We start from the raw sequence: 17767 nt of genomic DNA, 5'->3' as shown, positions 1-17767 counted from the left end.
GAGGGGCAGGGCCTGGCCCCTCGGGGCTAACGTGGCGCGGGCGAGGTGTTTATACCGCTAAAAAAAATAAAGTTCTTAAAGACAGGGGAGGCCGGTTCAGCTAGAAGAGGTTTATTGATAATAATGGTGTTAACATGTAAAAAAAAGAATTAAAAAACATTTTGCATTACATCACGCTTGTCAGTACTTGCATCAGCATTTCACAGCACGTTTGTTTTCTTTAAAGGCACTTCTGGTCTTACTAGAGAAGAATAAGGCACTTACGATTTTATTTACTCTAAAGCTCACGGGTGCTCTATCTCCACCCACCACACTACCACCTTTGCCATTTGTTATGCAAATTTTCTGATTATTTAATCATCGTTAATAGCAGCAAATTCAATGTTCCGTGTACAGACTTCCTACTGAACATGTAAACATTAAAAATAATTAACACTTCATGAAAAAAAATATTCAGTGCTCCATTATGTTATATATTCATGTTACCATTTAATAATAGATCCAGGATATTTTTGAAGACACTTCGGACTTCATAGAGATGGTGTAGTTCAAATGAAGATAAAACCCATAAATGTTGTCCATGTACATCTACAAATGCAATAACGGAAGTAATCTAAAAGAGACAAGAATCAGATAAAACCGCAACAATCGGGGATTGGTTTCATAGGAAAAGATTGAGTTTTCCTGTTCACTGAAACATGGCCGATTTCTTTATGCAGTTCACATTCAAGGACTAAGACTGAAGGAGCAAAACTTTAAGACAATATTTTCATTTCTCGAGTTCATACAGGATTTGGAACTTGAGTTAAACTCTTGAAGAACTGCCAGATGTCTGGCTACTTAGTTTATTTTCTAATAAAGAATAATAATCATTTCAATGAACTCGTCAATGTAAGGACCTTTTTTCATATCACAAAATAGTTCAATTAGAGAAAAAGAAGGATATGAAATATGTGCATATATGAAAATGCATCAGGACAATAATTTCTTTAGCTTTAGGCTCTGCTTCAAAGATATCCTGAAAGACAAGAATGAAAATGCACTTGAGGCAATGAAAGGATTGAAAAAAAAGAAAATCTTTGTCAGTTTTTAAGGAATTTTGTAACATTTATCTTACCATATCAGAGGAAACTAACACCAAGTATGGTATAGGACTTTCATAGGTGTTCCTCATGCTAATAAAGAGAAGCTGCCACTGGCTTTTGCAATGACAGAGTATCAATGATAAAGTAACACATTTCTGACTTAGTAAGATATTGTTATTTCTCTCCCCTGAACACATATTAATACAGCATCCCAATGTTCTAATGATTTCAAAATAACTGAAGTTAGCAGTTCCAGCTACCTGAGAAGTAAAGCATTATTGATTCATTTATATGAACATTCACATGGAATGCTTAAGTATCTAATATTTATGTAAAGACCCCCGACTTGTTACAAAAGAGATAAAAATTGTGTAAATGAACTCCAGCAGTTGCTGTATTTCAGGAATTTTAACAAAAAACAGTCAAAAGTAAATTAACATTTCAGATTATTAAATACTGGGGAATGTAGGATGTTACTGCTATGTAATATATGTGACAACTTATACACACACAGTATTCATATATGAATCATGTCCCTTAGAAAAATCCATTTTCCATAACTACAGAGAGATTTTTTCATTACATATAAGACTCAACAGAAAGTTAAATCATCCAGTGCCCAACATGACATAAGTTGGCAAGTTGCCAATTACTTTCCTGAAGATAAGAAGGAAGATAGCCAGCAATTCCTAAGCTGAGGCTCAAAGTGACCTACAAACACCCTTAAACCACAGAAGAATTTCTAAAGCTCAGATCTATGAAGGATAATTTACTTCACCCTTCAAAACAAAGTGATACTGCAAACAGCTAAGAGCTCTTCACCTCTAACACTCTACAGCAGGAAATAAAAGTGTTTGCATTACTGGGTTGCTTATAACTTGTTCACAGACAGTATCTCTGAAGAAAGAAAATCAGAATTTTCAAAGTTCTTTTGACTCTCTTAACAGTTCCTCTTGGTTCATGCTGTCCTTTGAAGAACATGTACATGGTGTTTTTCTCATCTTCCTCTATGAAACTAGCGGATTGCTGTGTTAATTAGCACAAAATGGGAAGCTGCACAAGCAGCACAGAGATAACAAATGTTTCACTATTGCTGACTAATTCTCAATTTGACTATGCAATCTTAGCAGTGCAAACTAACAAAACAACCATTTCCCTGAGAATCAATCCAAAAAGCAGCCTCTTTCCCCCAGTTGTAAATTAGGCCTGTATTCATACTTCTGCAACTAGTCTACCCCATTCATATTCTGTTCTACTTAAATTATTTGGCTTTGTATCTTATCATCTTGACAAGCCAAGATAAAAGAGCTAAGCGTAAGGTTCTGGACTGCGTTATTACAGAGGAGTTTTCTCCAATGACTTAAGAGGAGCAGTATCCATAATATACTATCCAATGCACAACTACAGACATACAACTTAATCAGTTACAAACAGTATTGCAAACATGCAGAATTCATTAGTCTCCTCAGATGTACATACTGACACACTCCAGTTAGTATAAAAGTGCAGTCAATGTAACCTTCAGTGCCCTGCAAAGACATACTGATTTCATTTACAGTAACTTCAAGTTTACATGAAATATTCCATATTAAACTTATTTCCACTTCCAGTCTTCATGAACTGCTGTAATACTGCCATAAGGTTATTTATGAGCAACCAGGGAAATGCTCTGGAGATAATCTGCAGATGACATTATGAAGTCAGTCCATTCCCTGGCCAGCTCTTCGAAGGAGACTCCTTCCCCTCCATATTCCTGTGGGAGAATGCTGACTGGAAAGTGTTCAGTCAGACTCTGCATGTAGTTATTTCCATGCATATACACCTAAAGAAAATATATGAAAAACATTTACTTCAGTACAGCTGTTAGACTCTTGGGTGAAAACAGACAGCAAACAAACTCAGTGCAAGGGCTTAAGCCCTCAGCTTGGTTCTACTAAAGAAGTGTGTTCACAATGAGCTCCTTCACTGAGGAAGAAAGTACTGTGTAAGCAAGTTTCACATGGATGCTCTAACTCTGTCCTGCTTAATGATTATTCAGACTGTCTGCAGATTGATTGAATATGGACTAAAACCCAGAGAACTGCATTCTATGCAGCTGCAAGCACAAGAGCCAAAACTAACTACACCCGTATAGATAAATTGACCTAAACAAGGGAATATTGGGGTTTGGTCTTGTCATGATGGGTATCACGTAGTTGCTTTTCAGTCATTTCAGAAAAAAATAACAATGTTCGACACCTGGCTATTACTATCTGGTCCTGCTATATGCATTTACAAACAATATTATGTGCTAGGTATGTAAGTTCAGACAGGTGCCAAGGTAAATATTCAGAATTGATACCTTAGTCTTTCATTTCAGTCCTTACAATTCAGTTCCAAATGAAATTAGATCCTGGACTGCTCCTCCACTTTAACCCTTTTAATACAGCCATTCCAATTGTTCTTTTCTTGCTTTATTACAGCTGATTTGAAGCCTTGTTCATTACTTTCAGTCAAACTTTTATAGGCCTCTTATTAACAATTGTCAAGAATTTTCTGTGATTACTATTACACAAGGACTACAAGCACATGCACTCAAAAGGTAGCTAGCTGCCTTTAATGCTTCCACATCGGGCACTAAGATAATAAGTGAATAGTAATTATTACTATGAAGGTATGGGGAGCTGGTCCTTCTAGTTTCTTTTCAGCTCATACTTGCAACTCTAAGCCAGTTCTATTCCATGAATCATGGATATTTAGCTTGTCTTCTTTCAGGTCTTTACTATCCATCTGTCCTCTTTCCCACTTTTTGAATTCTAGCCCTTGAGATTCTCTGAGCTGGATCTGGTGATAGGGGGCTGTTACATGGACATTAATATGGCATGGGAAGGGCCACAGCATCAGGCTGCTGGAACATACTCTTTCTTTATCATCTGTGTGTCAGTGAGTGACTACACAAGACTGGCAGAAGCAATCCTGCCTCTCTGCCATAACAAAACACACATGCTAGGAAAAGGGGACTAGCAAACATCAGTGACTGGGAAAATCTTGCTCTACTGTCCTGGAGTGCAGTGGCTACTGTAAATGCACAAGATCCATATGCTGAGACAAGGAGGCCTCAGAGGGAGAATAGCAGAAGACTGTGCTGTTTATTTTGTACCTTAGCTCTGCTGTTAACACTCCACGGCATTTCCTCTTCTGCCAGCTGAAACTTTCAATATCCTTCCTGTACTGCAATAAACTAGAATTCTTCCAGAATTCTTGGCATGCTTTTGCATCCAAACGCAGAGTTTTCCAATTTAAAACTATAAAACAATTTGCAACAGCTAAGAAGCTGTTTGGAAAACAAATTTGAACTTCAGCCTGACCTCTTTATTGATGCATAAATGCCTCTGCAGCTTTTTCAGAACTAGATAGCTGTCTTCTACTAATTTTGCACAACTTGGAGCATAATATCACTGTTCAGTGACAATTTCTCACTGGCATTTATAGACTGAGTGCTAGGAGATCTGGGACCTATTTCTTCCTAATTCCGCAGAAGTTTTGCTGTGTGACTTTAAGCAAGTTATTTAACCCCTCTTGAGTTACTGTGGGCTTTTTTTAATCTTTACAGCACTGACAACAGCAAACACTTGCAACTCTCACATTATTGGTAACTGTGAATGTTTTACAATTAGATTCCAGAGGCCAGTACAGCATTAAAACATAAACATGACATATCCTCTTCAGTATTCAGATCCTAAAGGAAATGCTGCAGATTGTAATGTAGGGGTTTTGTGGTAGAAAGAAATGTTTGTGTGCACTCACCCGTTGCTTTATTTTTTCAGTGAGAAAAGGCTTAATTAGAGCGAAGACTGGGTGGAAGAATAAAGGCTCATTAATCAAGTGGATACCTCGAACTTTTAGTGGAAAGGAATCCTGTCAACATATATGAAAAACAGCATGAGAAAAAGAAATTATTGAAAAAGATTCTATTGTTAAGGACAAATCTGTGAAGAATACCTAGTCCATAGGTTAGGGAATTCCTCCTGACCTTGCTAATTCCTGCACTTTGGAGTGCTCTTAGTTTACATTGCTTAGAAAAACATTTCTTATTTCTCCGATTAGAAAGAAAAAAAAAAATCAGTATAGGAAGAGGCTGACTTAAAAAAACAAGCATGAAAACCGAATTGCACGTAAGTAATGCACATGAAGCTTGTGCTAAGCTTTTCCTCCGAGGTACAGTTCTTCACAGCAGAGATCCTGCTGCTCCTTTACCAAAAAGCTATCTAGCCATGTGTTTTCATAGGCAATTCAGAACCTGGAGGAAAATATGTATTTTTTTTCTTATATATATATATATATATATATATATATGTGTGTGTGTGTGTGTGTATATATACACACAAACTATCAAAGTTGCTATCTTTAAGTTAAATAAAATATAATAAATTAGATAAAATAATAAAATATTATCCAGAGAAAAGTCTTGAAATTAGTAAGAATTTGCCCGATAGAAGTTGAGTTTTACAGTAAGACTACTGTCATAAAATTAAAATTGTATCTTCTGTACAGACTTTATAGTTTGAAATACTGCTAGTTGGATTCAGGATTCATCAAGAAGTCCCACAACTTTGCAAGTTAAAAGGGAGTACAGCAGTGCTCAAAGACAGTATTATGCAATGGGGAAAAAATAGCTTCCATTAATATCCCAACTGCTACTACTACTGCAACCAGAGTTTTTCTGCTTATAAAAATGGCACTTGTCACAAACAGTTCTTCCCACTAATACAGTAGTCCTTTTCTCCTTATTTCACGTACTATTCTATGGCTAAGGAAAAATAATAATAAAAAAAAACAACAACCACATGCATTTCTTAAGTGCAAATTCTGTTAGATTTTAATGTATGATAAAGACCTCAAAACTGTCAGGTTTTGGTTTTACTACACATTATTATGTGTTATCATATGTTTAAAGTCTACTATCTTGTTCTTCACAGAACAATTTGGTTTTGCCTGTGGATAACATATTTTTCAAGATAAAGTTCGTTACTGGCAGTACTATGCTTTCCACTCTGTATTGCATTTATTTCCTTTATATTAATTACTGTTTCTTCATGCAGGATAATAATTTGCAAGAAAGATACATTTCTTAAGAAAAACACAGAGTTGAAAACCATGTTCCTATTTTTTCTTATAAACATATTGATCAACACTAAAATAACCTCTGGGGGAACTATATAAACCCAGCTAGAAAGATGAAAAGAATCTTAAAAACCAACCAAACAAACAACAATAAAAAAAACCACCAACAACCAGTTAAGTTGATTCCTTATACAAGAAAGCAACACTGGAAACAATCTGTTTTTCTCTCTTTTTCAATTGCTATAATAAGCCTTTAGAAGCCTGAAAAGCATACAATAAATCTGAAATAAGTCAAGATGGAAACATTCCATTCAAAGAATTTCCTGGTTCGAGGTAATGGATTGAAACGTTCAGATTTAATTGCAAATATAATTCTACATAATTTCTGCTCTCAATTTCAAGGTCATAAAATTACTAGTAACTAGTTTACTACTTCAGAAATAAAATAAAACACTCTCAATGGCTGTTCTTGTGAGACCTGGCCCAGAATCATATGAATATGATTTCTCTTATTCTAGAGGCAAAAACATGGGAAGACCTGTTAGATTCATTGAAGTTCTACAGTAAATATCAAAAATGAAGAATGGATGAAGTTCTGATGCTATTAGCTCACTGACTAAGCTTTGACTCAACCTCAGATGTGAACCTTACCAAATCAAAATGAGAGATTATGTCCATAGCTCATTTCTACATCATAGGTTAACAGTTTTATTATTACTGATTTTTAGATTAACTTCAGAAGGACAACAGGATTATACCACTACCGTGTAGCTTCCTTGTCAATTCTGTCTCCTTCCCCTCATTTTTTTTTTTTTTTCAAATTCATCAGCAAAATTCAACTGAATTTGACAGAAAGGAAAGTCTTAAAGACAGTAAGGTCCATACAAGTTTTGTTAAAGTCAGGAGGTGAGGTAGCACTAACTTGCACAAAATAATGCTCATGTTGGTGGGAAAAGCAAGCAAAACAAGTATTATACACTGTTGGTAGCACATGGATGGTCATGTAGCATCATCCATACTGGCCAACAAGTTAGTATTCTCTTGCTCTTAAATGCTCCTAGCACATCCTATTTCTCATCTTCTCTGAGTCTCAGTGGAGGGTGGGGAAAAAAAGCTTTGAATGTCAAGTTAATGTACAAAAGAGTAGAACAGAAAAGATCCTTACAAAAGTAGGCTTCATCTACACATGAAATTCCTGTATTGTAACAGGTCAGTGGAATTCTAATAAAACATCAGAGGTTAAAGGGCATTTGCTGCTATACAAGAATATACTTGTCAAATCGAGCACAGCTTATGCCTCAGCTGTTTGACATTTCATGGATTTAAGATTTTGTTCCTTCAAACTGCATGACCTCTAAAAATGTCTATGGAAGGAAAAATTACCGTAAGTTACACTGGAAGAAAAATTGGGAGTTATAGCAGTGAAGTAACATAAAGCAGTATGTCATACTTACTGTGAGCACAGCAGCAATTTTCTTGGCCACTGCTGGACTGATTTGAAATGCATGAGCAAATCGCCACCCTTGAAGATCAAAGATAGCCTTGACTCCATTCTTCTGAGTTTCAATCTCCTTTACAATGAGTTCAGATGTGATCAAACTTACACGAAACACATCATATGCTGTAAATAACTTGGGATCCCATTGTCCTGAAGAGTAAATAAGATTGCACTGCATTACCACAAGCATACAACATACACCTGTACTTTCACTTGCTACTGCTTCTAATGTTCTTCTCAGGAAAAAGTAACTAGCTATATCAAAGGTTCTGAATTAAACAGATTTTCCAGTACAGAAATTCTTTTCTGTGCCTGTTCTATCACTCATCTTTCATGCTATTTCTGTAGATGGTACCAGAGTAGTATGTGACATCTACTGTAGACTCCAGTAGAAGATTTTGACAGGAATGGCTTAAGTCAGTAACTGTCATTTCAGCAGAACACAAAACGAAGCACAGTATAGCTCAAATGGGCTAATCATTGTCTATGGCCTTCAGGAACTCCTAAAAGAAGCCACAGATCATCAATTCATAGCCAATTCATAATTTTTCTTCAGTACAGTAATACTGCCAAGATTCAGTGAATCCCATTTTCATTTCTGAGGCCTGAGAAAAGAATTGCATGGTATGAGCATTAACCCTGGACACAATCTTCAGAGAGCACAACTTTTCAAAGAAAAGCCTTTCCTTCTGCTAGATGAGCTGATATTAAAACAATTATTTGAAAGTTGACAAAAATAATTTCTATGTCCAACACAACCACAAATAAGTATGGCACCATGTGATCATTTAACTATCTTTTTAAAGATGTCATCAAAATCTTTTGAAAAGATTTTGGGGAGTGCATCATACAAACCAAGGATGTTCGGAGTGTATCTTATACAGGACTCTTCAGCTACATATGTCTAAATGGTGAAAACCCAGTGAACTCATCCTCACATAAACTGGTACATGGTACATGGTACTGGTACATGGTTGGTACATGGCTAGACGTGTGCCTTTTTTCTGTTCCATCTCTCCCCTCCGTGCTGCATCTGCACCAGCACAGTCTTAGCATCCAGCTTTGAAAATTCCCATAGGAACAAAATTACTGTTTGGAAACTCAAGGTCAAATAACTGCATATTCTTGTAAGTGTTAGGTTTTTAACCTTCAGGCTTTTAGCTTTAAGACTTTTTTTGATGCAGACAATAATTCTATTTAAAAGAAAATCAGTTCATCATAAAAGATCGTATAGCTTTAGCCATGCTAGTTAGAAGTCAAATGATATAACTGTTGCAGCTCAATGAATCCATCTTTATCTTAATATGAGGGTACTTCTATCAGGTAGCAATAAATACGTTACTTTTCTAGTTAAGATATTCTGATATCATCTTCAATTTTATCAACTTGCAGTGTTGTACCCATAAAATACTTTTTTGCTGCTGAAATTGTGATAATTAAAGAAACAAACAAAAACACACACAAAAACATTAGTGCAAGAACCAGGTATGAAACAGGTCCAAGAAATTTTGTCACTCACCAATTCTGTATATTAGAACTTTGCTTCCATATGGGTCTCTTGATCTCAGGACTCCGTGATAGCCAGCATGCAAAAGACCAAGAATGGAAGATGGTTGTAAATCTGCACTTATTTCTGGGCATTCAATTCTCCACTTCTGGTAATTCTTCAGTAACTGGAAAAAATAAATGTGCATGTCAGATATGCATCAGGTATTACATAAAAATCACAGTTAAAAATGTGCTTTTCAACATGTGGTCACAGTCAGAGGTTTAGTTCATCAAATTAGCTATCATTTCACTGTGTAATTTAAAAAAATCACTCCTAGAAGCAGAAGGCTGCTATCCTTCATCAAATGAGCAAGTCATTATGAATTTAGAATCTTATCAACTTGTTAATGGACTCCAGTTATTAATTTTACATCGGAAAGGAAAATTGGACTATACAGAAAGCACCAGTAGTTTCTATGTAAAATAAATCTGGAAAAAAAAAAAGTTTCTCACTCAAGTTACATTTAGGATTATTCAGTTTGATAATGAATCAGATTCATTCAGGGTTTGTAGAACTTGGAAAAGATGTACAAAGTCTTACAGAGGAAAATTCCCTCCTCACCCTCCTCCCTCCAAAGTCTGGGCCCATTTTGTACACACAATTATTAATAATTTCATTTTACTGTTTGAAACACCTATGGTCATCAGCGTATCTTAAGCACGTTTTCAAAGTCCTTCCTATCTCTCTGAAATTACAAAACACAACCGTGTAGTGGATTCATCTCTCCCATTATGTATTAGACCCCAGAGTGGAAATAGCAAGAATCCATTTTGCTAAAACAGAGATCCTGCCCATTGTCAGGAACACGACTGCTGCCCTTGTTCCTCAGGCTGGAAGGCAGCATAATATGCAGGCTCTTCTAAAGGATAGGAAGGACTATGTGTTGAAAGGACATGGTCTAAATCTAAGGAAGAGTCAATTAAAGGTGTTTCTTTCTGAGGTAACATCTGGTAGAGGAATTACACGTAATACTGGGAAAGATTATTGTTGAGATGGATCGTGAAAAATTAAATAGGTGATGCACTAGTTCCAATTTCCCAGTTTAATTACTGTTTCCCTTTTCAAATAAAGAAATTAAGTCATGGTGGAGAAAAGGAACTGCTATGCCCTGCAACCGAAGTTTATTTACAACAATTTGAATAGGTAAGTAAGGAGTTACAGAGGATTTTTTTCTAAAAAGCTTTCTGTAAATTCATCAGCTATAATCTACCTCTGCTGTGCTAAATTGTCCAGCAATGACTTTGTAGAGTAGAGGGATAGCTCTAGAAACTAATTTAAATTTTGTATTAGAATTTCCTAGATAGCTACAGTTTAGACTCCTAACTGAGATTTTCAAAGGATCTAAGTGAATCAGAATTTTTCAGTACCTCATTTCACAACAAACTCACATACAGGTTTAAATCTCAAAGGTAGCACACACAGGCTAGCCTTTCAAATTGCTGATGTATTTCATCAAACAACGAAAAACAATGGTCCAACTCAGTACAGTTTCACAAGCTGAGTATGCTCAGCAAAAGCAAAACGTCACCCAACACACTTTTATTCCTGTTAATTTCTATTTACTCATCTCTAAGTTATACCACATTCCATAACAGGAGCAATAGAGTTAAAAGAGCCGTCAGCTCCAGCTAATAAAACATAACCTCTAATAAATAACAACATTTATCTATGCAAGGATGATTTTCTTCACCATCTTCATAGAATGGTTGGAAGGAACCTCAGTGGATACTGAATCCTTCCCTTGGAACATCACAGCATCAGCGTAGCTACAGACTCAGGAGTGAAACCAAAGACTCACCATTGTGTACCTCATAGCCCGCTTATGTTAGATAATTAGTCTTAGCAGTAATTTCTTATTCTTCCTTCTACTTTCAAGTTTCTTGTATCATTTCGTATACAACATACTATTTTTCTTCAGCTTAAGGCTCTTCTTAGACGAAGGTCCTGAGTTATTTTGAAGATCTCTCAAACAAATTGTTGTCCGGGAACTATTTACAGGGCATTATTGTTTGTTGACATAATTTATTTACAAATAGATGATGTACTGTTCAGCAATTATCTATATCCTTCCTGGAAGTATTACCTATAAATAAGTGTTTATAGGTACAAAAATGAGAGAGTTCATCTGCCACACTAAAATCCCATTTGATTTGGCAATGAGCAAGTTGATAAAAGCCTCATCCTAAAACATACACTGTAAAAAAGAAAAATATTTAAGTGCTAAAGAATTTTACTTAAAGTCTTATATATGTTCTAGTCTAGGCTAATCTAACAACCAAACAAAACAGGCAGTGGGGAAGTAGTGGGGGAAAAGAAGTTAATCTCTGGAACAGAAATTCACTGTGATTGCAAAAATAGGCCAGACGAGGTGCCATGACTATCTCGCTCTGTAAAGAGTCCAGCACCAATAAAGGGCACTTTTTTGTGGCAACCAGACAGCATTGTTAACATACTGTGTTCTTTTCCTCTGTCTTTCCAACACAGATGCTTAAAGAGCAGCAAAAATACACAAACGCCCTCAAAAAAGCTAACCAAACATCTGTACCTTCATCCTTTGTCCCTTTTCTTCTAACTTCAGATGTACCACAACATAATGAACTAATTAACGATTACTTAAATGTTTTACACAGTTCTCTAAAGAGCTGCCTGCCAAAACCAAGATGCGAATAAAAATATGTTCATTCAGTCCCCTGAATAATCCCAATTTGTCAGTACAGTTAGTTTCTTCTTTTCATGAGCATTAACCTTTCCCAAGCTAAAAACAGCAAGAGCTCAAGTTCTGAACCTGGGGAGCAAACAAAAGGTGTTCACAGCTTGCGACACACTAAAGAGCCTTACGAAAGATATAATTTACCTACTGGCTGTCCATTCAGCAATAAATATATGGTTGGAACACTTCTGACACCCTCCATGACGTGGGCAAATGCCACATCTTTTTACATAGACATGGCTAAGCTCCAGCCGTACCTCCCTTGTCCAGGAAGCTACGAAGTAAATTGCTCTCAGATTTTGAAACCATGTGATTTAATGACCTGAAATAGTGATTTATGGCTGAAGTAAAGGTTAGCAATCCTCCACAGCATCTGCAGCTAGTTAGGAGATATTTTCTTTCAGTCTTTATTTATGTAAACAATCACTTTCTTAGCAGCTGGACATACTCCAGTCACACGGAGCTACTTACATGAGTAATTCCTACATATTCAAAATTCAGAAATTATCAGTGCATACTTACAGTTTTACTTCACTTTGAAAATATTTAACATTGTTTAAATGCAGAAATTCATGTGGAATATTTAAAACATAGGAAACTTTTTTTCAGCAAAAGCAGCAGGGAAAATGTAAACTTTATATATAATAATCAGTCTGAATGCAGAAGATAAAGCAACTTAATATAATCAGGAAAAACAGAAGCATGGATTACAGTGGATAAATGCAATGTAAATGTAATAAAAATGTCTCATGCACCTACAAGGAAAACATCTCAATGTGTAATTATCTGTGTTTACAAACTGAATAACCTACTTAGAAGCTGCTGAGCATCTGAAAATAGATGCAAGATAGCTTGATAAATGGGTAAAGCTGGATGAAAAACTCCACTGTCTGGAGCTAAGCATTAATTAAGAGCTTTTTCCTGAGGTCTTTTGGGGATAGTTCCAGATTTCTGAACATCAGAGATAGAAATGTTACTGATTAATCCTAGTTTCACGTGATGCAAAACAAAGAAAGGTGAACTTAGTACTTTACTTAGAATTAAAAGAACTAGAAAACAGTGTTTGTCACAGAACCACTATAAACATAAATATATGCAAAAAGCTGTGTATGTATTTTACAATTTTTATATACGCACTTTCATCTACACACAGAAATTAAATATAGAGTATATACAAATATTTTAAATTCTATACCAGTATATGGACACAGAACTTCCCTAATTCCACATGTATTACCAGCTGGGAGAAGACTGGCACATGCATAAGTTTAGGCATTTGGCTTAGCACAAAGGGAAGAGTGGCCGACTGATTTATGTTTCTTCAACAGTCAGTTCAGAGAACCTACCAGGGCCTCTTCCACTCTTTTCATCAAATCTCTCATTGACAAAAGGTAAGAAAATCAGCCAAGTAACTGGTTTGAACTTAGTATTTATATTTGACTGCTGTGAAGATCCTCAGAGATAAAGCCTGAAATCCAGCAGTATTCAGACACTATGCAAGTATACATGCAGTATGCACATACAGCAGTATGTTTGACACACACCGTACACCCTAGATTTTCTATGCAACCTACTTGCAGCATAAAGTTTCCTCCATAAATCAAATGCAGGGCAAAGAATGAGTCCAGCTATATGCCTTTGTGTCAACCAGAACTCTAAAAGGATCCTACATATATAGATGGTTTTGAGTGCTCTAAAAAGTATGCTTAAAAAAGTTTAAGTGGTGTGTTAGGAAAAGCATTTCAATGATGCGTTTTTACCAAATTTTACTGTGACTCTACCTTTGATTACAGCAAGAAAGTCAAACGTAGCCAGCACATAAAAAATAAAATTAAATTAAAAGAATTAAACCCATTGCTTTAGCCTAATTAATGAAGACTTAAACCCATTGCTTTAGCCTAATTAATGGAGACCCACGGCCCACTTTTCAGTTTAAAACACATACAGTTCATAGGTATACCTGTACAAATGAACAAGCAAACAACATGCTCAGGTCCGGTATGAATTTATATCCAGACTGAAATCTTTTGCAGCGTTCAAAACATGACTCAACAGGTTTGCTCAGTGCCCTGACTGATCTGCTATGTGGACCCACGCTAACCAGGAGTCCCACACTAAGCAGGAGTTTGGACTTGGTGATCTACAGAGATCTCTTCCAACTTAAATTATGCTGTGATTCTCTGATTTCTATATAACTTAAGCAGAATATATTTGCTTCCAGCTTGAATTGCTGGTATCAGCCACAGTAATGGCCACTTCTCTCCAAGGGACTCAAGGGAACGGCATGGAGCTGCGACAGGGGAGGGTCAGGCTGGGTGTTAAGAAAAGGTTCTGCACCCAGAGGGTGGTCAGGTTCTGGCACAGGCTCCCCAGGGCAGCGGTCACAGCACCAAGCTGCCGGAGTTCAAGAAGCATTTGGACAACGCTCTCAGACACATGGTCTATTTTTTATGTAGTCCTTTGTGGAGTCCTACGATCCTTGCATGTCCCTCCCAACTTGTGATATTCTATGATTAACATCTGACCCCTACCTTTATTTCTCAGGGTGATTACAAAGCCGCAACTAGAAGATGCTGTGACAATGTAACACCATTCCTTCTAACTGTTAATGTTTTGGGGATGTAAGCATTGCTTTGAAGTCTCACAGGACAAGAACTGTCTTATTGACTTATTCAGGGTTTGATGTGTTATTTGACAGTTATTGTTAGCCTGTGTCATCAGACTTTCTGTTTATTCCTGGAGACAAATCTGTGACAGGATTTCATATAGGATTTAAGGATTTCATCTTAACACATTCTCATGGATAGCATTCATGCTTTGAAATCCCATAGCGGAAGGTATCTGCTTAATTTCACCTCTTCTTCCGGAGGCTGTACTTAAGTGGTTAGGGTTCACACATACATCTCCAACCACTTTCAAAGATAAGGCATTTGGCCAAAATTAATTTTTCCTGTGATTCAAAATGCTGGAAAAGGATTTTCTTCTAAAACAAGAACAGTCTGCTACTGTGCTTAATTAAATATATCACTGACTTTAAAGCATACAGACAGTTCTAGTTCTTCTTTGAGTTCTTCAGCACCAAATACTTGTTTCAGTGGTGGATTTTCTTCTAGCATGTCATATGTATATATCAATAGATCAGTACTTTGAAACAAGTCTGGAATTGCCAACAGGAAAATGTAAAACATTTCTGTTCCAATAAGTTAACATAAGTGACTCAGAAATTGAATGTCTTTTCACTATCTACCAAATTATTACTTTCTGAAAGATATCCAAACATTGATAAACTGAAATTCCAGAGAGGCCAATAATCAGATAGATCTGTGTCACATATTAACCATCAAGAGACAGTTTGGTCAGTGGCCAGACTCTGAATTAATATTTAAGGCTAAGTATAAGCCCATGCCAAGAAGGATGCTTAAGAAGAGCTTGCAGTCTTTTGGTCACAAGCATTGACAGAGCCACAGACTCTGATTATCCCTTAGCTGCTCTACAAGTGCTATGCAGTAGTACACAGAAGCCCAGTGGGGAAAAGGGGCCGTGTCAGCCTCGACTCCAAACTGAGAGGGGACATCTAACCAGGAGGGGAGGAGCACCCACTGTCTAGACAGACGGGAGGAGGGCTCTGTCTTGATGAAGTACTAATGTAACCTATAACCTCTGCATAAGGTCACACTTGGGTTGGACGAATATTCATCTTATGACCACCACAGACTTTTGCACAATAATTCTCTTGGGCTTTTTAAGTACACGTTGACTGCAGATATTTAAAAAAAAAAAAAAGAATGTGTTTACGTGTTTGTTGTGTTCTTCCCATGCTATCTCCAAAGGGAAGTAACCTAGAAATCAGTGTCAGCTAGTATGTGGAAGATTAAGTACAAGTTGCATTTGGAGAAAGAAATTTTAGGTGGAAAGATTAAACGTGTGGGTTTTGATCAAAATCTCTCAGAACAAAGAAGGGTCCAAACAAGAACTTTAGACAGTTCACAACCAGTAGAGACCCAGAAATTCTAAAGAGATTCTAAAAAGACTTAGTTCTTCCAAAGCAGGTCTCCAGCCCCAGAGGGCTGACTCTCACAGAGTATAGGAAATCTGCTACTCTGTAGGCTCTATCTCTAAACCTAGCTTCAATTTTACGCTCTTGAAGAGTAGTCTCATCTATAACGTCTCACAACTTATCAGAAGAAACGTATGGACCAAATTCTGAAGTGACACTGCCCTGTCTACAGGATTATTAACTTCCAGGATTGCAACACGTGTAGGAGTGCACGTTACCTTCATTAAGCTCTACTTTTTGGAACCTAGTAATACCAGGGGGGGAACAGCTTTTGTTGGGAAAGAAATAAAAGAACAGCACAGTCCTACAATTGCTACTGCACAGATGATATAACCAATCTCATGAACTTCAAGCAAAAGCGAGATGCATGAATAGCCAGAGGAATCTGGATTGACTTGCTTGTTCTTCTGCTGAGGAGGGATGATTTAAAGCTGTAATGCCAATGTTATGAATCAAGCGAGGTGAACACAAAATACATTTTTAAGCTAATTATTATTAAAAGCACCCTACAATTTCTCACATTCTTGTTTAGCCACCCTGATCCTGCAGTATACCCACATGCAAACAATCTTCAGTTGTGGCGACACAAGACACTGAACTTGGAAGATCTACAGCACACAGAAGTCAGAAAATAAAAGGTGGGGTCTGTTGTTTGCTGCTTTGTCATCAGCATCACACTCCATGGAAACACAGTTCCCAAGTGGCACAAGCAATAAATGCTTTTGCCCTGGGAAGATTCAGAAATACTTTCTATTGAGAAGGATTAGTGGTTTCCTTTATGTAAAGGAGGAAACAATTAATTATAATTTGTACCTTTAGATACTGAAAATAGGCATGTACTGTCTATAGGGCAAAAAGCCATGCAAACAGCCAGGAAGGCAACAAAACTTACCAAAGCCTGAAAGGTGTTAAACCATCAAACTCGAAGAGAAAGGAACTTATTACTGACAGCTTTACACTAGGGTAATTCTAAACGTGTAACAAAACCAGCAGGTGTACTAGGTGCTGGTGGCCTAAACAGGATACTCAAGGATGCCCTTGCAAGGATGCTGCTCCCTGAGCCGAGCTGTGACCTTACCACATTTACCATAACCTTTATGGCTTTTGGTGGGGTCGCACCAAGCTGGCGGTGGCACCGCACCTTTCCGCGGCTTTGCTCCCACGTTGCTCCACGACCAACATTTCACTACACCCACAAAACACCCAAGCAGCACGCATCACCCACCCATCCACCCCCGGGGAGCAGCACCTCACGCCTCAGCCTCCATTTCCGAGCCCGCCCGGGACCTGCTCTGCCCGCGGGCTGACACGAGGGGACCCCCGGGGTGCGAGGCTCCCCTCCCCACCTTACCCTCCAGGCCAGGTCCACGTTGAAGTCCCGGGCTCGCAGGAACCTCAGCAGGAAGGCGTCGCTGAGGGGCTGGGGCCAGCGCTGCCCGGGTTCTGCGTCCGCCCGCCGCCGCAGCTCGGCCACGGCGCCTTGGGCCTGCGGCGAGTGCTCGGGGAGGTCGCCGTCCCCCCGCTGCGACATGGCCGGGGGCCGCCGCTCAGCCCCGCCGCACGGCCGGACCCATGGCGAGGCGCGGGGCGGCGGCGGCTGCAGAGCCCGGCCGGGTTGCCTCCGCCCCCGGTGCGGCGGGGCTTAACCCCTCCGCACCCTCGGCACCCTCCGGGTAACTCTCCCCAACCACCCGTCTTTTTTTTTTTTTTTTTTTCCCTCCACATATGGAGACTCAGCCAGTTTTCAGAACTTTCTGCTTTCAGC

General features: G+C 38.0%; 1 protein-coding gene across 2 annotated transcripts; it reads right to left on the bottom strand.

The window, feature by feature from the left end:
• Positions 1–90: 90 nt before the first annotated feature.
• Positions 91–17683, bottom strand: TTPA (alpha tocopherol transfer protein). Of its 2 annotated transcripts, none has more exons than XM_083823894.1 (5): positions 17354–17683; positions 9206–9359; positions 7643–7836; positions 4872–4982; positions 91–2907 (listed from the first exon to the last, which is right to left on the bottom strand). In XM_083823894.1, exons 1-5 carry the CDS (start codon positions 17531–17533, stop codon positions 2728–2730), a joined length of 819 nt encoding a protein of 272 aa, XP_083680020.1. In that variant the 5' UTR covers positions 17534–17683; the 3' UTR covers positions 91–2727. The 2 variants fall into 2 exon arrangements, with proteins under 2 accessions (XP_083680020.1, XP_083680021.1); XM_083823895.1 differs by lacking the exon at positions 17354–17683 and adding an exon at positions 12094–12162.
• Between the last annotated feature and the right edge of the window lie 84 nt (positions 17684–17767).

This window comes from Anser anser (genome assembly GCF_964211835.1).
Source record: "Anser anser genome assembly, chromosome: 2".
Classification (NCBI taxonomy): domain Eukaryota; kingdom Metazoa; phylum Chordata; class Aves; order Anseriformes; family Anatidae; genus Anser; species Anser anser.
The sequence above is the reverse complement of the archived record's forward strand: the minus strand, read 5'-3'. Positions and strand labels throughout refer to the sequence as shown.

Coding starts and splice junctions, on each gene's coding strand:
- TTPA (XM_083823894.1), bottom strand. CDS start 17,533: ATGTCGCAGCGGGGGGACGGCGACCTCCCCGAGCACTCGCCGCAGGCC. Junction 9,360..17,353: donor ACGTGGACCTGGCCTGGAGG/GTAAGGTGGGGA, acceptor TATTTTTTCCAG/TTACTGAAGAATTACCAGAA. Junction 2,908..4,871: donor CTGAAAAAATAAAGCAACGG/GTGAGTGCACAC, acceptor TATTTTCTTTAG/GTGTATATGCATGGAAATAA.